General features: G+C 42.4%; 1 protein-coding gene across 1 annotated transcript; it reads right to left on the reverse strand.

Moving 5' to 3' along the window:
* Positions 1–164: 164 nt before the first annotated feature.
* DHX9 (DExH-box helicase 9) lies at positions 165–26,633 on the reverse strand. The gene is made up of 4 exons (XM_090145938.1): positions 22,714–26,633; positions 16,870–17,067; positions 12,162–13,328; positions 165–7,163 (listed from the first exon to the last, which is right to left on the reverse strand). Exons 1-3 carry the CDS (start codon positions 22,743–22,745, stop codon positions 13,319–13,321), a joined length of 240 nt encoding a protein of 79 aa, XP_090002064.1. The 5' UTR covers positions 22,746–26,633; the 3' UTR covers positions 165–7,163; positions 12,162–13,318.
* Positions 26,634–27,235: the final 602 nt, after the last annotated feature.

A 27,235-nucleotide genomic window follows, 5' to 3' on the forward strand; every position in this document is an offset into this window, starting at 1 on the left:
TGCCCTTCTTTGAACACGCTCCAGGGCCTCAATGTCTTTCTTGTAGTGAGTGGCCCAAAACTGGACTGCCAGTACTGGAGGTGCGGCCTCACCAGAGCTGAGTCCGGGGCAACAATCACCTCCCTGTTCCTGCTGGCAACTTCCTGATGTAAGCCAGGATGCCATTGGCCTTCTTGGCCACCTGGGCACACTGCTGGCTCACATTCAGCAGAGCCGAGTTTCATTCATTAAGCTTGCACCCATCTAGAATGCACAACTGTGTTTGGCTTTTAGTGCCCTGCATAACCGGAACCCCCAAACCCATCAAAGCATCCTCCCCACAGTCCCTTTGCTTTGCAATCCTGCACCACAGCTGATCAGATGCTCTGCCCCCCTGGACCGCGATGTGGGGCCACTGCTGCACACCGGCTGATTTCCATCCCCTTCCCACCTCACTGCAGCGATGGCAGCACTTTATTTCTGCATGTGGGCATGGCTGAAACTGGAGAGAAAAGTGGTAGCAGAGCCAAAGCATCTCACCTTTTATTTCTGTGGGGATGGCACAGACTGGTAATGCAACAAGTGGAACTTAAAACTAACGCCAAAAGGGCACGAGCAACGCAGTTCTATATTCAATTATGGTTTAAAGCCATCCTGCGTAGAGAAGTCCTGTGAATTGTTTTGGTAAACGGCTGTGGTTTCAGCCCAACCGTTGTCCAGCAGTCATAAAAGCCAAGAATACATCAGAGAACTGTGAGGTTTTTATCTATCACAGGGAAGCAGCAATCTTATGAATAAAACCCAAATAGAAAACCAATAGCCGTGAAAGCAGAAAGGGCTTCAAAAAGCACTTTCTTTACGTTTGACTTTCCAGTCACTCTTTTGCTGATCATCCCAATTAATCCTGTGCAGCAACTACAGCAAGGAGAGTAAATACATCTCTGAGCGTGTTTATGAGAAGTAAAATCTGCTTCTTATGAGTCCCTGCGAACCCAGGGGAAGCAGAGACCTGAGCCGATTTTGTTATCTCTTTTCTGGAGCAGGCCTGGAATGTTTCCTCTCTTCTTGAGACGGTGATGTGGCAAAGAAATGTGCCAGCATAAAAAAGCTGAAACGTGAATGGACTGTGCAGCTTTTCCTCCTCAAACACAGCCCAACCTTTTGCTTAATGGCTGTCTGGTGGAGGCACTGATCAGTAATCTCTGTTTCCCAGCACGTGGGATGTTTATCTTTTATTTTCACCCCACCTTTTTATCCTGTGCTGTAGCCTTGTGCTGTATTTAAGCAGCCACCTCTTGCAGCCTACGTTAGACAGCGGCAGTGGCCCCAGGAGGATCCAAGATAGCCCTTACTATGCTCCTTTCCTCCTCTGAGACCTCCGCTTGCCTGTCCTGCACCACAACGAGCTGCTGCCTCTGTAAAGCCCACTGAGAGGATGGCCTTGGGGTAGGGGCATGTGTGGATGGGTGAACTCAGCCTTGAAACACGCAGAGAACTTCTTGGAGATGAGCTGTTCCTCAAGCTCCTTCCCTTGTAGCTCTCCCAGTCTCAAACCCTGCAAGGATGGAAGGGCATCAAAGGCACTGTTAACATCTCTGTAGGTTATTAAATCTCTAATACGTTGCAGCACATTCACCAAGAACAAGCTCAGGCTCAGTGTCTTTCCACTACAAGGTCCACTGATGTCTGCTGTGCCATCATGAAATTCCAGCACCGCATGCTGCAAAGAGCAGAGACTTGCCCAGCTATGCAAATCCTTCACAGGCATGAGCTGGAGCTGTTTACACTGACTGTAAAACATTCCCTCTAGAATTATCTTCCAAGCCCAATAAAGTGCTATCCCAGCACACAGCCTGAGTTTTGAGGCTGGTCCTGGGTATCTCACCACAAAGGATGTTCTGTGTGACCACAGAATCGTTGTTTAACAAATATCCTTCCTGAGCTCCCAGCAAAATTCCCAAGATTTTTTGCAATACACAGCTGGATAAGTACTTTTGCCAGTGGCTCTAGGCTGACATTTTCTTCCCAGTTGGTTCTTATCTGTTGTTTATAGTCACAACCTGTTGTTTTTGTTTTTTTTTTTTTCATAGTGCTGTCTGCCAGTCTGGGTCTTCTCGTGATCATTGTTTTGTTAATAGTATATTTTGTCATCCTTCCTTTGGTCACAGAAGATGGACATTGACACCAACCCTAATTCAACTCATCTTTTAAGAGCTTGCCTTTGTAAGTTTCATGTTCTTCAAGCACAGTTCCAGTGCTCCTCCAAACCAAACATTATGGAGCCTCATCCTGGAAATCCATGATTCCCAAACAGCCAAGGTCAGACCAATGGCGGGCACAGTCCATTGGGGAGGCTGGGCTTTCAGATGACTGATTTTGGATGAGCAGAGCTTGTGTTTCCCCTGCTAAATAAATAGCTTGTCATGATTAGCAAGCTGCACTTAGATTTGTTGTCATGCCAGAAGAGCCAAATCTGGGTGTCCCACTGGACAATGGTAAGAGCAGCATGTAATTTTGGGATCTGGGGAGTCACAGATCATCCCAATTGCTTGTTCTCCCTCTGAAGCTCCTCAATGAATTGAAGCAGAGCTGTTTCCCCTTTCCATGACACGGAGCACACAGTGCATGGCAAGGAGCTGTGAGGAGTTTGACCCTACAGAGCTGCTTTTGGGGTTCTTACCTCCATCTGTTCTTGCTGTCTATCAGCACGCCCCATCTCTGCTCTCAGTGCTCCCCAGCTGACTGTGTTCTCCCCTGTCCTGCCAGACACGGGCCAGCTGAGAGGACAGAAGACACATTCCCTGCACTCAAAAAAATGCTGCCATAAAAGACTCAATAGTTAAACAAAGCAATTTGAGGAAAATCTGTGCAGCCCTCGTAGCCAAGGAGCAAAACAAAAATACTTGGAATGAGCACAGTCTCCTGAATATACAGCTATTAAGCCTCACAAGGTCCCTGCAAAGCTACAAAGCATAAATGAACCACAAATGCAAGAAGTTTGTCACACAGCCATCTCAAGGTAGATGTTTGCAGGAACGCTAAAAGCTTTTTTTTTTGACAACAAGATCATCCCTCTATCAAACATGGACAATCTTGGCGGGATAACACAGTACATTACTGAGTTAATATCGCTTTGTATTTCCTGTTTTTCCTTTCTCTCACTCTGGACTGCCAGGATTTACGACTCTCCTGTATCTTGTGCAACGACTAAGCCTTCTATTGCTACTAGATAAACAAAGAGAAGGCAGAGATAAGCCTGCACAGCTTCTGAAGAGCACCCACAGCTCCTGCTGCAAAAAGCTGGGAGAAAAGCCAGCACTCTGGTTTCTCACCCTTCCTTCCCTTGTCTTTGAGTCAAGAGAATATCCCCCAAAGACCCTGGAGGGTCTGGTGGGAAAGAAGATACAGCATGCGGAGGCTGGAGCAGGGCTGTGTTTACTCTCCCAAATCTTCAGCTAAAGAGGGCAAGTCATGTTTCTTTGGAGTGCTAGGTCTTACAGTCTTGTGATCCTTAGAGAAAATGTGCACAACCATTCTCTGGTCTGCAAGACCATTCCCTGGTAGTTGTCATCCATTGCTGCCTCAAGACTGGAATTTGGACTGGGTGAACTTATGGGTCTTTTCCAATCTTGGTGATTTTATGATTCTAAGTCGCACTGATTTTCAGGGACAATGAATTAATTCTGATCCATAAAGCAGAGTTTTGAACCTCATGAGAGAACATCACAAGTTGTAAAATGCATTTTGCTTGCTGGAAACCTCAACGTTATGCCCACGCTTTCATCTCTGCTACTCAGTTCAGCAGGAAATATCAGAAAGGCACAGCCAATTGTTCAGAAAAAAGCAGCGATTGCTAAGAGGTGGTTCATCCTGTACATCGTGTCCTCTTGGTAGGTCTCTAAATAGGAAATTTGTACTCCCTTCAGCTGTTATTCACGTCTTTCATTTTGGAGCTCGATAAAATTATTACATCAGAGCATTTAATTCAATTAGAAGTACTTAAGTAGATGAACTACAATATTTATCTAATAATTCCGTTCAGGTGCGTTAATTACCCTCAGCTATTAGCAAGTCATTTGAAAATCGTTGCAAGAAGTTAAAAATCAAGATTTATCGTGTTTAAATATTAAAAAATGAATTATAATTGTTTGTGGTGGGGAGAAGGCACAGAGTAGAGGCTACAAGTTCACGTGATGATAATGTCAGTCTCCCCTGCTCCTGTCTTCTGGCAAAGTTTCATCCCAGATTCCTGTTGGTTAAAGACTGTTAAATTGCAATTAGCACTGAAACGACATTTTAGATTGAGATACCAGAACGTGCTTCTTAGAAGCTATTTTCTGTATTGTTTTAAATCACAGAATACTCCTTAAAATAGCACCTCGTTGTCACTCCCCAGTGTTTTTTTAACCTGGAATGTAGTTTTTTGTTGGTCCCATTTTTGGCTTTGAGTTCTCTAAATACTTTTCACACTCCCTTTCAACCACGGCCTTGTGGCAACCAAGGCTTTGCCACCCGAACTGCTGAACTTCAAAGGTTAAGAAAACAAAACACTCCGGAACATAAACATCTTTATGTTGTGATACATACCTAACATACCGTTTTCATCAACGCTTCAGCGCAGCTCTCAGAGCTCAAAAACTGTGTCTGACGTTTTATAGATGGTTGTTCACTTCTGCATTTTCACATATTTTAAACCATGACGTGTCCCTGGGTATGCACATTAGTATGGAAGTGCGCCTTATTGGATGTTGCTGCTTTAATCAGTCACCACCAGACTTTGATTAACTCTATATACTTTTTGATTAACTCTATATGCTTGTCTGTCTTTCTGCCTACGATGAAGCTGGTTGCACCACGGTTGAATTGGATGGAATGATTTTAACTAGGTCAGAATCATTAATGGTCTCAAGTTGTACAGGGGAGATTCGGGTTGGACTTCAGGAGAAAATTATTCTCCAAGAGAGTGGTGAGGTGCTGGAATGGGCTGCCCAGGGAGCTGGTGGAGTCCCTGTAGGTGTTTAAGAAATGTTTAGAACTGTAGTACTGACAGACACAGTTTAGTGGGAAATACTGGAGGTAGACGGACAGTTGGACTGGATGCTCTTGGAGGTCCTTTCCAACCTTGGTGATTCCATGATTCTACGATCCCTCCATGGGACTCCCAGTTCATTTAAGCAAATACAAATCTAATTCTGCATGCCATACCTCAAAGCACAGTAAGCCTCCAGATAATGGCTGAGAGTTCTTTTTAGCTTGCGCTAATCTGAGAGAATCATTAAAGTTGCTTTGGTTTACCTTGCCCTGCCTGGATCTCAGACTGTCAGTCACAAAGGACCAAACTGCAGAATTCCCAGCTTTCCACCATAGAGGCTTGAAAGCTTTTTCTAGTATTCATCTCCAATACAGGAGCCCCCAGTTTTAACAAATTCCATCTTCCAGGACAAGGGGCAATAACAGCTATTCAGTCACTGGAAGCTGCATGGCCAAGCCTCAGCATAACAACATCTGGATTTGCAAACAAAGAAAAAAGAGTGAGGACCACAGCGCAGAGAGATGGCAGATAACTTCGTTAGTTCCCTGACGTGTACAACAGACACTAACACAGCATTTTTCTCATACTGATCCTCAGTACTCACTGTCAAATTTCCTTCCAGGTCACTGTTGGGACAGCAGATGTTCTCCCATTGTGTTGTTCTCCTCACATCATGCAATCAGGGTTGCCAATTTATTCAGGTTCCAGCGTACAAGTAGGACTTAACTCAATGAAGAAATTGTTCATCCTGAAACAAAATGATGAATGAACGACGATTCCACAAGTTTCTCGTGAATTCTTGCTTCAGGGAAGCTAAAATGTGGGCAGACGAGGAGAAGATCTGGCGGCCTCAGGGACCAGGTTGGATGGAGCCCTGAGTAGCACTTGATCCAGTGTTTGGCAGCCCTGCCTGTGGCAAGGAATTGGAACGTGGTGATCCTTGGGGTCACTTCCAATCCAAGTCATTCTATGATTCTATGATAAGCTGACTTGCCATGATTGGCAGCAACATACAAATTCTGTTCTTTGTTGGGATTTCTTCTGAGACACATGGGACAATTTTGCCATGAAAAGGAAAAATGAAATGCACTGATATAAGCTGGTATCTCACAGCTGAATATCTTGAGCGACTGAAACTCTGTGATGTAGAATACAGTAACTTCGGGAAAGGAGATGAGATGACAGATGGTCTATTTCAAAGAAAGTGTGGTCCTTACCATCATTGTTCTGTTTGGAGCTGGACAGGAAGGTTCCCAGTCCTCACAAGGACAGGGAGCCAGTAGTCTGTCTGTCTGCTGTCTGTAGTGCCGTGACGACTCTTCTAAGCACATCATCCTTTCTGTAGCTGTAGATCACTTCTCACATTTTGCACATTTTTCACATTCTCTGAAGCTCCAGTACCTTAAAATCTGCAGTAACTGACTGGTTGGAAGAATGATTACCACAAGTGTGCTTGTCAGGTCTGTGCAGTCCCAGAGCAGCCAGGAGGCAAGCTGTAATTCCAAAGTTTCATTACATCTTCAATTAGAAGTAACTTCTCTGGCCATATGTGTCCACGATGGTATCCACGATGATGTCTACTTTGATGATCCATGATAACTCATGGTAGAATATGTAGGTAAGTTACTTAGCTCACGTAAGGGTCTCTCTCTGGGAAGGAAGACATCTTTCCAAGGGATCAGATGAGCGTTACTAAGCAAAGTATGTTGTGATTAGAGATTATTATTGGTTTTTTTTTTTTTTACTTTGGAAGAAAATGAACATCCTCTTTTATGACTTCTGTAAACACTTTCAGCTGAAATTTAAGTTCCTGGCCTTCTTTTGGGTAAGTTAACTAGGTTGAAGGATTCTCGTTAGCCCTACTTTCACCTGCAGATATTTTGTGACCACTTTGAGGCCTCTCCAAAATTTTTAATGCTAGAAGAATACTGGACGTGAGAACTGGGTATATTTTAAAAGTCATCTTTCTACTACCATATGCAGAAGTCATATAAATGTCTTTATACATGTATGTCTTGTCAGCCAACGTGTTCAAATCTTTGTTATTTATGGGGATTGTAAAGTTCTCTCTGGGGACAGCTTCCTACACAACCAGCTGTGCAGGTTTTCCTAAACTTGCTCTTTCTGACCAAAATCACTTGCTTGAAAGATGCTGAGGAAAAATAATAAATAAATAGTTTTGTTAAATACCAACAACCATACCCATATGTAAGTCTACAGTAACTCCTCTTCCTTTCATCTGTTTCGTAGAGCCCCCATTCAGAGTTTAAGGTCAATTTTATAGAGAATGAACCTGGCAAGCTTTGATCTGAAAACTGGAGGCTCGTGGAAGCTGGAAGCTACTCAGAATAAGGTATATAGTGTGGGAAAGCTAGACAAGCTACTTGCATTGTTTAGACAGCTTTGATGAGTCACGTGCAATGAGTGAAATCATCGTCTGGTAAAATGTAAATTCAGGCACTATCACTTGGGACAGCTTACGTACTCTTCTGTCACTTATTTGTAGATGTTGGTTACTATAGCCACCTGATGCAGCCACTATTTTTAACATACATTGCTCATAGAATCAAAAATACTCCGCCTGGAAAGAATTGCAGGATATGAAGATGCTATTTTCACAAATCCCATTTTTCTACTTCAATATCATATGGAATTGAATCACAAGATCACGCAACAATATCTGTCTCTGTAGTTCTTTGTGTGTGTGACAGCAGTAATGCAAAGATACACTTTGACATGTGGCCTTTGTCTAAATTGGACTCCTTGCAAGCAACCTCAGATCTCAGCTCAGAGCCTCCACATCTTTGCTGAACCATTCTCTTCTTATTTTGAAAAGAGAATAGGAGAGAAAGAATAGGAGAGAAAGAATAGGAGAGAAAGAATAGGAGAGAAAGAATAGGAGAGAAAGAATAGGAGAGAAAGAATAGGAGAGAAAGAATAGGAGAGAAAGAATAGGAGAGAAAGAATAGGAGAGAAAGAATAGGAGAGAAAGAATAGGAGAGAAAGAATAGGAGAGAAAGAATAGGAGAGAAAGAATAGGAGAGAAAGAATAGGAGAGAATAAGAGAACCTTGGAGGAATGGGGCCATTGCATAGCTTTGCTGGAAGACAACTCTGGTGAGGGACTGGATGATGCTGGGTTGAATGCCAAGGCTTTGGAAGTTGTGAAACAACATCTTTTGCACCATTTTATCATTCACAGATGGAGCTGAGGAGCTGTACCCATGGCAGAACTATTGAGAAGCTCGCTTTGTTTCGGTAATCACACACAAAAAACTTCAATCTAAAGTGCAATGAAACTGAAAATGTATTTTGAGCAAATCCATATCTGGTTGCTAGGAAGCTTCTCTGGCCTGTGAGCTGATGTGACAACTACATTCTTTGAAACTTTTATCAAGCAAATACAGTCTGGAAGACTACAAGGTAAAACTATTTTTCTAAGTTTCAATAATAGTTTTGAACTTTGTCATGAGTGAGGGAAGAAAGAGTAATCTTAAACTCTTCAGGCTTTGAAAGCCTAAAGACACTTCTTTCACACTTATCTGTCTGCTTCATTTCTTATACCTCACTCTTCGAATGAAGATTATAAAATGCCAGCCTGTAATTTGTAATAATACTTTTCTCATAATGATTTGACTTTGTTTTTCTCACCTTATGTATCATAACTTACTTCACAAATTGCAAAGCCTCTTAACAGCAGAGTAGGTGATGCTACCTGGGCATGCAGAGCAATGAAGACAGTGCACACAACTCTCAGCAGAGAGCAATCATTTGTGCAGTGAATTTCATTTCTAAGTCTTTCTTGTTAATAGCATTAAAGTATCATATGTGTAAACAGCTTTCAGATCACTGAAATATTATTGTGTTATTGCCAAGAGTGAGCATGCAGGATCTGCTTCCAAGCAAACACAAATGCAATAACTTTCTGCTTTCAGCCCAACACAAGATTGCCTCTTCCAGCTCTACTGGTACGTCTAGTGTTACTGAGACACTTGTTGCTGGTTAAGGCACTCTTCATTCCAAGAGCTGGGAACAAAGTGCTGTGAAGGCTTCTGTCCTGCTCCAATTCTTCCACTGACTGATGCTGACTTTTAGCAGTTATTTGTATTTGCAAAGGAACATCTCTCTGCAAGATTTGTGCTAATTTACATTAAAACAAGAACAATGTATGTTGCTCCTTCCACATCTCCCCAACATTCATGTTCTCCTGTGGGTGCCAGCTCCTTTGTGATCTATTGGGCTGTAAGCACACAAACACAGAAGCTCTTATAGAAAGCAAGGAAAGCCCTTCAGAAGCAAATCTCTGTGGCAGCTGATTCACAGCGCCGCGCTGCTTCCCAGCACGGGGGTGTCACATCGAGGTGCTCACAGGACTGGCTGCCTCCCAAAGGCACTGCCTGACAAAGCTGGATGTTCTGCAGTAGCTCTTTGACAGGCACTGTTCTCTCAGCCATGGGAAGGATCCGTGCAGGATGCAGATAACGACACTGACGCTGCACTGCTGTCTGCTTTTGGCCTGTGCTTTTTTGGCCACCTAGCTTACCCCTTACCCCCCTGGCTGTTCCATCACACTTGCCCATTCTCTATCAGCATGGAGAAGCCATCCAGCTTCTGTTAGCACAGACTGGTGTTCCCAAGTGTGCACCCACGCAAGAACACTGGCTGCTACAGATGATGTGCAGCATTATTTTCCCTTTCTTCTCCTCCTGTTCCTTCATGGTAGATAGTTGCTTTGCCCAGTTATGATCTAAGCCACATTCTGGTCCAAAACTATTGCAGAGCTTCTGGCTACTCATGCAAGCAGCCTGCCAGCACCACTAGCCAAACTAAATGTCTGCATCAGCCCTGGGGGAGGAGGATGAGCCGTTTTATGGCAGCTGTAAAAGGTCATACAATAAACACCGGTGCTACTGCTCATCTGTTGTCCCAACTGGCCCAAATGGTTTGGGGGGGAAGGGTCTGTGTGTGTGTGTGTCAGTGAGCTGTCTGAAGCTGTCCTGGCTCCTCGAGATTCAGGTTACAAACTGGAGAATGAGGAATTGATTTATTTGGGATTGTTCTAGCTGTGGTGGGACTGGTTGTTCAAACGGGACTTGAAAAAGACTTGAAGTCCTGCGTCTTGAAAAAAAAGCTTTTGCCTTTCATAGACAAAATTCAAGCAGGGTGGTTTTTTTGTGTTTGTTGTTGTTAAGGACGGCACCATTATATGAGATTATAATTACCTAACAAGCTGGTGTTGCACCAGAGTCAGAGACCTACTGGAAATCTCCTGCTTTGTCTTCTCCTTGTAGGACAATCAGATTGGATTCACTGCTGTGGTTGGTTTTCCAGCTACAAGTTCAGCAGCCCAACCCTTCTGCTTCCATTGGTGTTTTTGCAGTGTTACAGGTTCCCACCTCCAGCAGCTTTGTGTCTCCACAGAGATGCACGTGGGACAAACATCCCACATCATCACTTTAAAAGTAAAAATTAAAGCCAAAATTATTCAATAAAAAAAAAAAAAGAAAAGAAATTAAAAATTTGTTTTGTTCGAGAAATCTGGAGGTTGTTTTCCAGGTTGTTTAGAAGCTGTTAACTATTTTGAAATTGCAGCTTTCATCACGTATGCACCAGCTAAATGCAGATGCCTTACACATAGCACACAATGTAGGATATGTACGTTTCACATGTGAAACTGGATTAAAACTAATGTTTGAAAGCACACGGGACATCTGGCAGCATCAGGGGAAAAATCTATTTTCCTCATGAAAATAACCACAGAAATCCCTTCATTACTACTTGAGTGATACGGCTAGAAATTTGTATTTTAACAGGGAGAGCAGACAGTTTTGTTGGGCAACGTATCCTATTTGATATATGGCATGGAAGAGTGAAAACACACACACATTTGCTTCTTATCATGAATTATCCCTGTGTTAATAGATAACATATGTTTTAATTCTAACTTTTATAAGTGGCTGTCCTGAGATTTCGGAGGTCTGACCAGGACTTGGTAATGATGGACTCTCTTCCATCCCAGTTCGTAAATTTGTTTCCAGAGTATTTTTCTACTGGCCTAGAGGTCTCTTAACATTAAACTCTGCCCTTCCACCCACTACAGATGCATGAGCAAAGCTCAGACTTTGGCCACTGCCAGATTTCTGAGTCACTCAAAGGCTATAAAAAAATTAAAGCTGATAATTTTGTGGTGGAAAGTATGATAGTGTCGGGAGATCCTTGTAGCAATTTTCTGTTCTGTAGGTTGTGTTCGTACAGTTCTCACACTGTGGGCTTCAGAGGATCTTAAATCTTCAAATTCTTTCTTGCCACCAAATCCCAGAATTTATAAGGCTGGTAAAGGTGGAGGGTAACTATAAATTACATGTAGAAAATGTCTTTCGGAACATCATTGGTGATAGGTAGACAGTTGGACTGGATGATCTTGTAAGTCTCTTGGTGATTCTAGGATTTCTTAGTTCACTGAATGGAGGAGAGCTACTACATAAAAATGCATACAATTGCAGCTAAATACAACTACAACAGATCTACCTCCTCATGTATCTGCAGTAACCTCACTGGCTGTAGATGAGCTGCACATCTGCTGTCAGGGTAACGATACCTTACAGTGTCGAGGCCTCTTGATAGATGTGATGGAAAGGGGGAAGCTTGTTATCACGTCTATATTTCCAGCATTATCTGTATTAATTTGTCAAACAAATTTTATAAGAGCAGCTACAGTACAAGAGCATAGTTTATAAGTCAGAGCTTGTTCCCAAAGAGTCCAGAATCTTGGACTTGGGTTGAGCTGTTGTGTCAGAATCCAGAATCTTAATGTCTAACTTCAGTTAAAATTTACATAGAGAATTCGAACGTGGCAGGCAGTCAGTTTGAACAATTGAAGTCAAAAGGAATAGCCAACTAAAATGGTATTGCTCTGGAATTATCAGTACTAAAAGCGTGCAAACAGGCAACCGGTTGAAAGAGGAATTATGTTTTAAGACGCTCCACAATAAAGAATATGTCAAAAAAAAAAAAAAAAAAATAGAGTTATTGTAACACAATGGAAAGCACAGCAAGGAGAGCAGTGCATCAAAGTCCTAGGATGCAGTAAGCGAGGATGTGCACAGATGCAACAACCACAGGCACAGAAATAAAGGAAAGAAGCTGCTTACCTTCAGAAGGCCTCAAGTAGGCAGGGATCTCCAGCAAAATGCTCACACCTCCACTGCCAACCCTTAAATGAGGTCTGGGAAGGGGTGGATCCTGGCTTCATCCCTTCTGGCTACTCAAGCTCATTGCACACACCTGAGCTCCCCTGGGTTGGCTCTGCCTTCCCACCAGGTGCTCCATCACTGCTTCAAGCCCTGACTCAGCATTTTCATTATAGTTATCTTTTACACTTCAGTAGAAGCTCCTTAAACTCCTAGGTACCACTATGTATTCTTTTTACATAGGCAGTATTGGACTTTCAGCTTTTTGTTCTCCAACTCTAGCTGGGAATTTGGGGGCAACGACTACCCTCACAGCATTGGTTGGCATGGAGCTACATGACCAAACATGTAGTTATTCTTTAAGCTCGCGATGGCTGAGAATTTCCTTCTTCTTGCAATGTGTTTCTTTCAATTTCTTTCATTGGAAAGAGTGCTGACGCAGTTGGGACAACTCTTACTCTCCTTATCCCACTGCCAAAACAAAACAAAAATACAAAACTTGTCTACACTGAGTAATCAATTCCTTTAGGAGAAGGGAAGAGGAATGAAGGGTAATTACACAGCAGCCACTGACTACGGGTCAGGAGCTCAGTTGTTCTTGGGAAAAATTGCAATTCTTCATCTATTTTCCAGCATAGCCTTTATGAATGTTTTTTTATTGTCGTTGTTGTTTTTCAGATAAAAGAGTGGGAGGAAAACTTGTAATTCCTCTTCCAAAATGCAGCCCTGGAATCTGAAAAGAGTCAGTAGCCTTTACAAAGAGCTAAGGAAAACGATGGTGCAGGCAGTTTTTAAATTGTGCTGAAATTGTACTTTTTTTTTTTCCTTTTTTTCCTTTTTTTTTTTTAGTATGCTCAGATCTATGAAGTGGTGCTCATTCTTTTCCATACAAATGAGAGATTTTCCTGTGGGTGCTCCATCTCAGCAACTTGGTAACTTGAGCTTTAGGAAGCTGGTACTGTGGAGGCCACAAGGTCATTTTCCTGGGAGAATACATGGCTGTCATCTTACAGCCAGGTTAACGAAGACCTTATGATTAGATCTTACCATTGCAGTCTGTTATAATTTACATCCATCTTTATGAACCGCAGCTCTAACGCAGTCCTCACCAGTAGTCCTCAGTCATTGCTAGGAAAGAAAAAGTTTACTTGGATTAAAAACTTTCAGTGTGAAAATAAGCAGCAGAGTATAGTTCATCAGTTACTACCAAGGGAAAAATGCCGTGCAACTGGAATGCAGTATAACAGGAATTCAGTGAAAAATCAGTTTAACCAAACGTACCTTAATTCAGCATAAAATCAGTCAATAATGGCCTCTACAGTAGGTGGGCCCTCTCCCCTCAACGTCTCTTGGTGTGATTTTTCTTCTGTTTCTCAGGAGTGTCAGCACTGTATGTGGCACTGCCATAAGGTGACAGGTTGAATCACAAATTAGCAGCAACAAACTTTCAAATCACGCTTCAGTAAATCACACCTCAAGCCTGTGAGCATGGATCCAAATGCATGCATTCACTTGCACATACACCCTTCTTCAGGTTACGTGTTGTGTGGTCTCATAGCTGGCAAAATATGGTTCTGAATTTATCTTTTACTTTACCTTTTTTTTATTCTTTTGCTTTAAAAAGGAAGAGTTTGAACAATGCTATAGAATCTCTCAGAATTAGTGTGTGCCAGTGCAGCCTGCCTTTTTGTTGCACGTAACCAATACTGTCAATGGCAATATTTGAATGGAAAAAGTACTTTCAGGCAACCATTTTTCAACACTTTTTCAACAATCAGCACCATTGGCCATGCATTATCACCAATGATGAACAACAGCCTGCATGCCATGCTTGTAACAACCTGCACGAGCAGAGGTGACCCACTGTCACTGTTGAAATGCACCACCCACCCCTCACTGTGCTCACATCCACCGTTTGGTCTCCATAAATATTCACCAACTATCAATGAATGCCATTTTTTTTTTGCATGGAGGAATTCAATGACACATCTTTCCTTCATCTGCACTTCTGTGTCAGATGCCATTCTGTCAGGCTGCCCCTCTGCTGCCATCCGTCACACAGCAACAACACATAATGGGATACTGGCAGAAGGTTCAACTACTTCTATTGCCATACCACCACCATCTGCTTCTGATGTCACGGGTCAAAGTAGTACCACGGGAGGCATTACTTTCAAAGCAGCCCTTATAAAAGACATAATAAAGTTAACCAGAGTGCTCATCAGAGATTTCTGATGAAATCTTACTCTTCTTGAGCTTCAGTCTTGACTACAGTTGTTCTCAAGTGGATGCACTACCAAAAAGAGGTGACACAAACAAGGTGTGGCTGTGAAGAGAGGGATCTTTCTCTCTTACAAGTCTGGTAAAAAGACACGATCACATTCTGCATTGCATCTCTATACATTCCACTTGAAAATTCACAGATCATGTTCTTACGCCAACTGAAAATGGAGTTGCAAATAAACCAAAAAATTCCTGATTTTTTTTGCAATCTTGAAACCTGATCTCAAATTCCTTCATCACAATAGAAAGCATGGCTGCATATCTTTTGCTGTTCACAGGACTGTGTTTAGCCAGAGTATCAAAATGCATAAGCATATTTGCCACCACTTGAGTTAGCTCTGCACTGCTGTTCTTTGCCCAACTTGCATGAACAGATATTAGATCATATTTAAGACCTGTTAACTTGATACTGAAATTAGTAAGTTTATTTCTCTTTAAGAACAATGTGCATCTGCTTCAGGTTTCCAGACTTGTGATAATGCCAACTGGAATAAGACAAAGTTTGAAGTACAAACCAAGAGAAGCAAGTTTTGTCTGGATGCAGTTGTGAAAAGAGAAAGTGGGTAATGCTACAGTACATCTCTCAGTGTCCATCTCTTCTGGTTTCCTAGAAGGCTGTTCCAGTCCCCAGGCTGGGCATCAGCAGTAGTGATAGCCACAAGCAACCATTCTTCAGCCTACACACTTGTCTACATCAACAGACAGGGCTGGGGAGTTTCCCACATCACACAGTGCAGAAGATCTACATTCCAAATTAATTTAAGACTTATGTTCAGAGATGAGCACTAAAACATGATGACATCAAAGACGTTTACAATTCACAGCCACACATCTTCATGTGTTATTTGGCCTTTAACAGTTTTGATTAAATGGAAACAGTGCTTCAGCTTCACATAGTTTTTAAGAAGTCTTAATAAGAAGTATAAAAAATGCTGGACTTGCTTTAGATGTTTCTCAAACACTGGTATACCCCCCACATCCCTGTAAATGCAATGAATTACTGGTTCTGAACAAGCACTCCAGTTGGAATCGACAGGCTACAGATCTAAAGAATTCTAATGAAAAAAAAAAAAAAATCTCTTTTTCACATGTTTTTGGAATAACAAAGTGTGACTGTTTCAGAATGAGAATGTAAATGAACACTGCCCCAGATTAAGGGTACAGTTCACAATTCTGAGTTCACTTGAGGTTCGGTGGGCACAAGCAGCATCACACCAGTCTTGAAAAAGGGATCCCATGTTCCCACATCACCCGCATCAGCAAAAGAGCTTGTCAGCTGTGAAGTGCAACACAGCATGCACTAGGACACGGGGTGGCTGCAAAGCAACGAAGTGCTGCCTGGCATAGACAGAAAACCACTGCAGCAAGGCCTATTTGCACAGCTTATTAGACAATAAAGAAAAATCCCCACTGAGTCCAAGCTCTGTAATTTGAAATTTGTTTGGCAGAGAATGGTTTTAGACAGCAACGAGATTTCTTCAGAACGTCTTATAGCTCCTACTACCAAAACTAACAATAGATGGCTTCAAAATCTAAATACAATTTAGATACAGGCCATAAAGCTTGAAAAACAAATTCTTTATTAAAAGAAAAAAAAATCACACAACTTGCAGTAAATCCCCTAAGAGCACAATATTTTGCAGAGCTGTGTTTGTGCTAGGTAACTGAAATGGCAAACAGGCTGGTAACAGCAAGAAAGGAATTCAGGAAAGAAACAAGTTCTTTTGTCAAAATGGAAAGACTTAGAATCATAAAAATCATCGAGTGGTTTGGGTTGGAAGAGACCTTTAAGACCATCTAGTTCCAACCCCCTCCTATAGGCAGGGACACCTCCCACCACACCAAGTTGCTTACAGCCCCATCCAGCCTGGCCTTGAATCCTATAGGGAGGGGGGCAAGCTGTCTTTTGTTTCATTCCTAAACTAGCAACAGCTCACAGGTGTGTTCATTTTCCTTTGCCTCACAAGATGTGTAAACAAGGGGCAATAGAGGGGTGCCAGCACAGCCAAGAGTTTTGTTTTATTTCCAGAGACAGTGCTGAAGAGGTTTGCCCAAAATAAATCTAGATTATCTTTTCTTTTATAATCATTGTGTTTTGGAACAGGCGATGACAGCTTTTATTACTGAGAGCCATTCGTACTTCCTGTGGAAACAGGCAGTGATTTGTCTACAACAGACTCTGAATACAACAGTTTCACATATGCTCAGACAAAAGCCTGAAGCTCCTTTCCGCATTGGAAAAAAAAACCTCTCCTGCTGATTTTAGCTCTGGGCTTCTGCAGCCTCTGGGAGCTGGGAGCTGACAGCTCAAAGCTGCTGTCTGGGGAATTGGTGTCTCTATGGACAGAGGTGCTGAGTGCCCCCCACCCCAGAGCATCAAGCTCACCTTCCATTGGCAGCCATGAGGTTGATGCCTGCTGCTGGCAGCCTGGAGATCTGATAGATCACATTCCACATTTGCTTATCTGGTGGGCCCAGCTGCCAAATGATCTCCAGGTTTTTAACTGCTTCCACAGTGAGCACCTCCATCACAGCACACACAGCAGCAATGCAGGCAGCCATGCGGGGCACTCTCAGTTTGATCCTACAGCAGAAAGAATGACATTAGATGTATCACAGCTTCTAGGAGAGAACCTGTTAAAAAGACACTCTGGGAATTGGTCTTCCATTGTGTGCTGCACATACTGATCCAGTACTCTACATTCTCATTGTTTAGATGTGTTACAAAAGGGATGTGAAATTCAGGGGGAAAATCTGCCAGCTCCCTACAATATGATATTATTAAAACATCGGTTGTCCTCCTGCTTAAGTCTGCAGATTTAGCATATTTAGGTAACATTAATACTTAATCCTTCATGTCAAAACAGCAAGATATAAAACGGTGTAAACGAAAAGCATGCAGCACCTCAACATTTCAAAAACTACAGGCTGCCCTCAAACATAGTAGTGAATTGAACTCCAGCAACTCTTCACCTTCATTTTACATACCAGGAAATTAAAAATAATTTTAAAAGAGACATTCAGATGTCTTTTATAAAACGTATGCTATGTAGAAATGCAAAAACTAAACAAGAAAGCATACACCAAAATCTAGGTATGATGTGCATGCAAACAAATTGAAACAGGCAGCTGTTTACAGGGATTCAGCACTGACTGGCATAAACAAAAAAAAGCTGTTGTTAAAAGGTATGCATTTTTCCATTGCTGCAGTAAAGCAGCTGACATTTTGCAGGAGCCATCTCACCTTTTGCCGATCTAAAAAGGACCAAGGCATTGCTGAATTATCTTCCTGCCGTTGGCACTGCTGGGGCAGTGATGAGAAGGTCTCACACATGCATGTTTGAATGCTGCCACGTGTCCATGCAAAGATGGCCACTTTGTCATTTTATAGAAAGAAGGCCTTACGTTTGGACTTGAAATGAGCACTCTGACAGTAACAAGCCATCTGAGGTGAGGCAGAGATAGCAGCGCTGGCTGCGTGGGCTGCTGCCATTCATTTTAAAGAGGACATGGAGAGTGGTACTTAGGGTTTGCAGCCTCCCTCCTCCTTTCACACAGGAACATGGTGGACACAATCTATTACTTTTGTCTTCAGGAAAGAGTCTGGATCCTATGCTAGAAGCTGCTATGCATGCTTAGAAGAGAGAAGCTTCCAGAATGGAAATCACAGCAGAACGGCCATAACAAACAGCAATGAACTTGCAGGTCAGAGACTGCCAAATATAGCAGAAAACAAGACAATCAAACCTCAAAGAGGAGCTCTTTGTATGCCGTGGGTAGTAAGAGAGCCGCATAGAAATCATTCCTTCACCCCAGCCTTACCTAGTCACTCTTAAGCCAACATCTTAATTGCTTCTAGATACCATGTGTTACTTTGATTTAACAAAGCATAGTATTTTGAGTTCAAAAGTCCTGTGGCCTATTCAGAAGAGCTCACTTTACACAGCTGGCCGAAGCAAACTGAAGTTCTGGCTAAGCTGGAGCGGAGGTGAAGCCTGACCACAGTTCTGAATTACACCTGTGGAAATCCCAAGCATCAAACCAAGATTGTCCAAACATGAAGAAAGCCGACTGACACTTCCAGTCCTGTGTGCTGACAGGTGATGTGTGGCTGAGCACGTAATGCCCCTCAGCAGTACCACTTTTCCTTTCCTCCTCGTGATAGCAGACATTGGGGTAGACCCCAAAAGCAAGCAAGGATATTACAACATCCAGATTATCATCTGGTCCAGAGCTGTTAAATGGTTGAGTCATCAAACATTCTGTTGACAGAGAACAGAAGACTGGGCTAGCATCCACAGGTCATGTAGGACAGCACAGCAGTTGTTTAGGATCCTGGATCAATGCAATTTCTGATTCAATCAGCTGGCAGATGGGCATCTATTCTTAAATGACCTCCTCACTCAGAGCATTTCAGCTCTACATTCAGTTTCCAATTAATTCATGGGTAGCAAAAAAGCTGGAAAATACTACTACAAAGAGGTATTTTTCTCTCCCAAGCTCTTCAAAAACAAGAAATGAGAGGTTTGCCCAGAATGTGCTGTACCACAGTGTGTTTCCTGTCATTTGTTTTGGAGACAGATCATTTGGGGGAGGTCAGAATGTTTTCATTACTTTGTTATGAACTTCCCCAGATTCTCTGGTGGCTTGGTTTCAGGTCATCTTGCCCAGAGGAAAAAAAAAAAATAAGGATAAATGCAATAATGATTCTAGCAGTGTAAAGAGAGAAAAAAAATTAAAGGATTTTTTTTTTTTTTAAGAGGCAAGCATCTGCTGAATTCAGCCAGCCATGTCAGTTAACTAAGCAGGCTCCTCGGGCTGCAGGGAGCTGCAGCAAATTCAGACCCTGGTCATTTTTAAGAAACAGTTTTTAAATGGCACTTTTAGAAAATTGAGTAATTGGAGAAAACATTACTGCACATCTCTGCTGTGGCACAAATGCAGAAAATCATAAGACACACAGGACAGTGTTTACAAGACACAGATTCCCTAAGGCTAATACCAAGGAGCCAGGAAACACAGAGGACATTCTGGGGATGCAGCAAGTGAAGAACAGTAAATCAGGGAGGTTTCTCTCTAAGGACAATTAATCAACATATTTTCAATCCTTCTGCCATAGCCTCAGCCTCCAAAACCTCCCTGTATTGCATCTCAGCCATCACAGCTTTTTGTCTGGGAGACAACAACGAGAATGAGACAGCACTGTAATTTCACCTGAACATACCTGTAAAAGTAGAAGCTCTTTAAGGCACGCTTCATTGCCTATGTGTTCATCACAAATTATCCTGTTTATTTCTCATCCCTGAATGAAAAACACCCTCATTAAATCGCTATGTCCAAATAGAATCTCACTTTCTGGGAAGACAGGTTGAATACATATCCTTCAGCTGCCCCTTTTCTACCTTAACAGTTCTTAACCCATGCTAAATCTTTGGTGTTCACAAGTGTGGTGTTTCTCTGCTTTTTCACTTGCTGCATACTTTGTCTATCTTCTTCCAACCATCTCTAGGTCTTTCCACTATCTTCAGGATAAAATGGCCCTACACCCATCACAGTTAAAAGCAGCAGGTCTTTACTTCTATTGAAATAAAATGTGTGAATTCTTTGTTTGTCCTGTCTAGGTCCCAAAATTCCTATCCCTCTCTCTCTACTTTACCATTGCACTTAGTATTTGCAGTCCCACTCCTTCTTCATAAATATTCAGCTTCTACAGGTCTGTTTCAGTCACTCTGCTTACCCTTTCAGTTCACAACTACTTTATTCCCTATACGAAAAGTTATTTATTCTCTGATCTCATCAATATTCAGTTTTTTTATTCCCATTTATTGCTCATCCGGATGTACTGCTTTTTCTTCTGTATATTGCACTTCTAGAGGCTCAAGAACTCAGAGGAACAAAGCCATTAAACTTACTAAAATTACATCCCATTGTCATCATCTTGCCAAGTGGTTCAATGGGAAGGCTGGCTAGGATTCTTCCAAGAGATGTCAGCTCACTGCTGGAATCCAGGGCATGAAGCTCTACAAGATCTCTTACCATCAAAGACAATTTTCCAAGCAATCTTTACATAAGAAATTCAAAATTTTAATGACTGAATTAATATCGAACCTCATCTATGTTTAAGTGTAGTGTTTGCAATAATGCTTATCTGATTTTCAAAAGTGTTCTCAGGTCAACTAAAAATATAGATATATTTATACTCATGGATGTTTTATTACCTTTTCCACAAGTAAGCTAATTACTATTTAATTCACTAATATATTTTTCCTTTTCTTTTTAGTTTGCTTCTGTACAAACCTTTTTTACACTATTAATTACAGGTTTTTTTTAGGTCTCTAAATTTGAACAAATTCATCTAACCCAATTTCTGCCTCACAAAACCAAAGCAGCTGACTGTAGCTATCCCTACAGTTGGTAAACTACAAAACCCTCAGTTCATCAAAAAGAGAACAACACAAAGTCTTCCTTCCATGAGGTTATACACAGCATTTGTCTTCCTTTCTCTCCTTCCATAATCCAAACATTTTCACTTGAGCTCAACCTTTAAGCTATCAAACCACCAGCAACTGTAGCTGTTTCCTTTGCAGATGGAAGAGCCCCCTGGGTTTCCTTAACTTTCTTAATGATGGAGATTGGAGATGTGGTCCATCTTCATGTGGAGATTTGGTCACCATCATTACACTCCACAATTCTGTGCTCCCTTCTGTTCTCTTTCCCTCTCTCAAGTCTGCATGCCAAAGAAAACCTATTCAAATGTGATCTTCAAAAACTCTTAAGAAACAAATGAAAAATGCTAACGTACTGTTTGCATGCTCTACAGACTGAGCCATCGTGTACTTTGGGAAACTTCAGTGTAATTAGAGAACTTACATCTATTGTGTCAGCAAGAAAATGGGAAACCAAACAGATAATGGTCTCTTAGCCATTATCAAATGCATTTTTTAGTATCTGTTGGTCTAAAAATCCTAAAGAAAAGCATTTCTTATAAGAAAAGTAAGAGAACTAACATTTTAAGTCAAAAAGTCATTCCAGGGAAGATTAAAGAGGGAAGACTGAGGGTGGATGTCGGGGGGAATTTCTTTACTATGAGAGTGCTGGGCAGCCCAGAGAGGCTGTGGATGCCCCGTCCATCCCTGGAGGTGTTCAAGGCCAGGTTGGATGGGGCCCTGGGCTGGATTAAATGTGGAGGTTGGTGGCCCTGCATGTGGAGAGAGGGGTTGGAGATTCATCATCCTTGAGGTCCCTTCCAACCCAGGCCATTCTGTGATTCTATGATTAAACTTTAACATGCTAGTGATTTTTTTTAAAGTTCTGGTCTCCTTTCTATACAGAAGCATTGTAGTCTCTTTACATATTGTTTTCCCCATAAAAGTCATCAAACAGATACTTCAAATTACTTAAAATTGTTATGAAATGGTTATTCAGTGACACAAAGAACGCTCAAGGTCTGTGATCATTACTTTAAATCCAATGCATAAATGTCATGCTCCTCTCTGCTCCATCTTATTCATTTTCCATGTGGAGAAACTGGAGAGACTGCCTAACTCCCATCTCCCTTTCTTCTGTTTTAGGAGGATACTGATGCTTGCACATTCAGAAACTGGAGATTTAATTACTCAACAAAATGTTGAAATCTCATGTTAACAAACTGTGGAAAGCAGTAATTAAACAGAAGCCTACTTAACCCTCTTTTTAGTGGCTTTATAGTAAATGCCTTAGGCATTGGACTGTGTCTATGTAATACACAACAGTGCCACAGCTGGAAAACAGGAAGCTGGAAGCTAGCAAAAGTCATTGGTAACAAAACAAGACTTAAGTTTGAAGGCTCAAGTTTCTTAAAGGAAAGATGCTCCACCTGGGAATTCAAATATTTCTTCAGCTGCAAGAAGACATTGCCACCCACACAATGCCTCCAAAAAACACCCTGCTGGTTTGGTCAGCATGCTACTACGGAAATAAGCTTACAGGAGAGAAGTTAAAGCAGTTTGTAAATGATCACTATACATGGGAAATCACTCAGACTCACCTTCATTAACACACAGCCTTGCGAGCTAACAGTGGTACTAATTAGCGAGCGTTCAGTTTCCATCCCAGCACCCAACGGTGGTGGTTCTATCGTTTAGTCAAAAAGCGACCAGTTTCTTGAGGGTATTTCACAAAAGGATGTTCAAAACATCTCAGACATCACAAGAATTTAAGTCAGGAATGAGAAGAGAACAAAAAAGCTCACATTTTTTGAACATGCACTCTGATGACCAACATGATTCATTCTATCAGCATCAACTGTTGCCTCTCAGAGCAAATACTGCTTCCTAGCCACTCCATCATCTCTCACTGCATTCTTCTAGCCTTCCATTCTTCTCAGTTCTCATCTCAGGGACCTGCTAGAAAGAGAGAGCTTTGAAGTCTTTATCTCTGGCATGGTATTGTCAATGGACACTTAGCTTGCTGGCTGAAATAGGAACTCATAGGAATAACCACACTGAGTAGCAGACAGCTAGAAAAGCTTCCAGGGCACCTCAAAAAGATTTGACATTGAGATGGTATCAGATTTAGTTGATACCTCTCTGTATAAGTCCAAAAAACACACACAGTTTCCTTCCCAGCACCATGAATTCAGCATATTTTGTTTCTGTATTTTTTACAGGAAGGTAATCTTAAAATGATGAAGTAGCCTACTGTCAAACATTCTGAATTACAATTACTACATTGTTCTAGAATGAGACTAAATCTGAAATAATCATAGAACGTGAGGGAAGTTTTGGTGCAACTGATGCTTTTAGAAGCTGAGTGCCCAAACACAGCTATGCTCTGTCTGCTCCCTGAGAAAGGGGCTTGCTAAGTTTCATGAAGGAGACCAGAGAGTGTAACAGCTGTGTAGACTTCTGCAGCTGGCAAAAAGATTTCCATGGCTCTACTGACTGAGAAACAGTTTGGCCAGTAGAGGAATCAGAAGCCTCAGCAATAGGGAAGGTGCTAGAGCAGCAGTTCAGCAGTGTTCCTGACCACAGAATGGGGATGGAGGGAAAAGAACATCTGTCTTGCCTGGATTTTACCACCTTCACAACAAAATTGCCTGTTATGTGAAAAATTCAGCTGCTTGCAACATCTGAAGGAATGTTTGAGAGCCTTATTCTCATTCCAAAGCTCTTTTCTGCCCTGCCTCAGTTCTCAAGCAGCATTATATTTTCTCCCGAGAGATTCTTGAGGTTCACAGGGAAGTTCTTAATAAGATCATGAACTATCCCTTGACTTCCTACTATGAGTAAAAGCATATAAACACATATATGTTTCTAAAGCAAAAGAACCAAGATAGCCAAGAATTCCTGCATTTCCTGTCTGTGCTTCCTGACTTTATTTTCCCAGTTAGATCAGAAGTAGCATGCAACAGTTCTAGGAGAACTCTCCACGGTTATTTTAATTCTGAAGGGCACAGCCTCACCTTTCAAGAGTTCTGTCACACAAATGGAAACGAAACCCAGCACGCATACGTCCTGCTCCTCTTTTCTGCTGCTGCAAGTTAGTTTTTGATGCTCAGACTGATGTTACTGTGAGCAGAGACCAGCAGAAGATCTGATGTTCAACATCTTAAGTCCTGCCAAACCAGCTCTTACTTCATTCCCTGCAGCCACACTGCTTTTAAGAAGCAAACCATCCCTGCCTGACTAGCTAAGCTTTGGCTACTTAACCATCTGTTTGTAAACCAAAGCATAGCACTATTTATAAAGCACTGCTCCAAGCTATATACAGAATGAAATGCTCAGAACTCTCTCAAAACGCTCCAAATTCTAATGCGATTAGTGAGATTCCTGTGTGTAATTTGCTCCCAGCTCATGCATAGCAAGACAGGATCTGCAGCAGACGGCAACAACCTTCCTCATTTCCATCACCTGGGTGCTGTGTGTTCAGAACACCCATTTGGCACTACGTATTTACAATATGCACCTCACATGAACGGTGCCAGCGTGAATGCAGATGACCAAAAGCAGCCCACTGAGATGCCAGTGCGGTTTGTAACTCTACTGAACAGCTAAAGACAATGCAAATCTGTCTTGAGTGAGCTAGAGTCCTCAAATTCAGCTCTGGGATTGTGGGGCTGTGGGAACACAAGGCAGTTCTGTGTGGTCAGAAAACCTTTTTTGCATTCCAAAGGACTGGATTTACAAAACAAAAAGCTATTTTGCAGGCTCACTCGCAGAAGTCTATGACATAGACCACATAATTGGTGGTGATGCTGGTTTCAGCAGTAGACAAAACATCCTACAAAAAACAGGAAAAGTATACTGAAAAATCTACGGATAGACTGCAAGATAAACCACATAACCTCTATCAAACCCAAAACAAATGGAAAACCAACAGTACATTCTACAAAAGGACAACAGCACAAAGCATGGTTTGGTCCCCACAGACAAATTATCCTTTTCTTATCCCAGGAAGCCCAGGATGGAGCACTGGACGAACACATTCTGTCATTCACACCTCCGCCACAAAAGGACAAGGGCTTCTAACTGCTTCCTCTGTGCAGAATTATGTTATTTTGAGGGGGGACAAAAAGCTAAAACACCCAAATCTTCATGCACATATATATATATATATGACATTCACATGCATGTAGATTGGAGTTTTCACAGCCTTACCTACTTCAGCCTCAAATGTTGAGGAAGAGATTACCCTCTGTAGAACCTGAACCAGTTCTGACCAGAAAAGAGAATGAAGGGAATTATCAGCACATTGTATAGGGTAAATCTTACTGTTTAGCTAAAAGGCTGTTCAGGTAGTTAGAGAGATCTGCATCATTATGTAATAGCAAGCCCTAGTAATAACCCTTGGGAGTAAAGCCCTGTTAAAAACTGAAAGAAAGTGAAGAGCTGAATATTTGGCTTTTTCTGATTGCTCTATAAAAAGATTTCCAACCAACAAGTAGCTGAAGTTCAGCAATTCTAGCATTAACTGTTTTGGCACCTAGGGAAAGCTAACAAACACCAGGCTGTATCTCACATCCAAGAAAATCCAAAAGAGTCTTTATGAACACATCCATCTTCATGCCATTCACCCAAATCAAGCAAGTGACAAAGTCTCAAGCAGTGCTGTTGCACACATCTTTCTTGCTCGTGGAATTGCCTGTGACAGTGTCATTGAAGCCTTTCACCCAGAGCTGCAAACAGAACTGCTGATCTGCTGTGGGTACAGGGTAGATTGCCTTGAAAATCAATAATTAATATACAAGTGCTAAATTGAAGTTGCTAATAAGCACCAGAAAACATTACCAAACATTACCACATACCATTGTATATATATATGTGTGTGTAGCTATGTAGACAGATAGATGCACATACATGCTCCCATAGGTTTTGCATGTATAAATTGTGGCCAGAAAATCCTTCATACCTATTAAAGGAAACGCTGCAGTTCGTTCTCAGAGAGTAGAACTGTACTGCAAAACCTCATTGAGGAACACGGAGAGGTGTAGGCAGGGATTCTGCCAAAACGCAGCAGCAAAGTTTGCACAGCTTCACTCTCCCCGTCCTCCATCTCAAACCCTCAGACAAGGACAGGAGCGAGCTCGTGCGTCCTCTGCTGCTGCTCCACGTCATTACAGTTAACAACAAGGAACTTCATTAACTGAACTGATGCTCCAGAGCAGCAGCTCTGCTATTCTGCCCGTAGAACAGCAAAGCCTGGCTCCCCAGCACCACGTGCAGGACCCTAGGAGCCACGATCAGCCCAGCGGCACACAGAGCAGATGCCAACCCAGCGGAATTTAATACATTTTGGCATAAGTTCAACAGATGTCCGTAGTTCTTTATGACCTGTTTTCACAGCACCAGCTTTTTAACAGGCTGCTTCATGCCTGAAAAATGGCTCAGCTCACTTCTCACTCACCCTCTGAGCACCCAGATGCCTGCATTGAGTACCCCAGGTCCCCACGTGAGGGTCTCCTCACAAAGTCCCAATGGGACCACCCTCCCACCCAACACATTGAGCTCACTTCTCCCCAGGGGCCCACAGCTACCCCCCCTGCCCAGCAGCCAACCCACAGTGAGCCCTCCCAGCCAGGGTGCAGAATGGAGTTGGGCAGTGGTCAGGGAAGGCTCCACCCCCACACGAGAGCACCCACCCCCTGGCAGGGCTGTGTTGGGAGGGGTCATAGACACACCAAACATTTGGGCTACATGGAAATGGTTGCAGAGACCACGGCTCATTGGAGAGCTAACAGATGTTAGAAAAGGGTTGGTTTTCTTTTGTTTTAAATTTTGCTGGAAGTGAAGATGTGCAAAGACAATGAGAGGAGGTATAAACAGTGATTTGACACAACTAATGTATACCAATGACTTGGTGAGGAACAGCAGAACACCAGCCTGAGCAGGCAGGTTGTGTTACAGCAGTGACACCCCAGAGCTACAGATGCTCAGGGAGAGATAAAACAGAGTCATAGAATGGTTTGGGTTGGAAGGGACACCAAGGATCGCCAAATTCCAACCCCCTGCCACAGACAGGGCCACCAACCTCCAGATCTGGTACCAGACCAGATGTTGCCCAGGGCCCCATCCAACCTGGTCCTGAACATCTCCAAGGACAGAGCATCCACAGCTCTCTGGGCAGGCAGTTCCAGCACCTCACCACTCTCTCTTCGAAGAGCTTCCTCTTGACATCCAGTCTAAACCTACCCTCCTTGAGGTTAAAACCATTCCCCCTTGTCCTGTTGCTGCCTACCCTTGTAAAAAGTTGAGTCCCCTCCTGTTTAGGGCAGT

This window comes from Phasianus colchicus, chromosome 9 (assembly GCF_987193195.1).
Source record: "Phasianus colchicus chromosome 9, bPhaCol1.hap1.1, whole genome shotgun sequence".
Classification (NCBI taxonomy): Eukaryota; Metazoa; Chordata; class Aves; order Galliformes; family Phasianidae; genus Phasianus; species Phasianus colchicus.

Bases quoted from the DNA above. Each gene is read 5' to 3' on its own strand.
- DHX9 (XM_090145938.1), bottom strand. From the start codon at position 22,745: ATGTTGGTCATCAGAGTGCATGTTCAAAAAAT. The intron at 17,068-22,713 runs GTGAGCTTTTTT...TTTCTGCTGTAG, and splicing joins AGAGTGCATGTTCAAAAAAT to GATCAAACTGAGAGTGCCCC.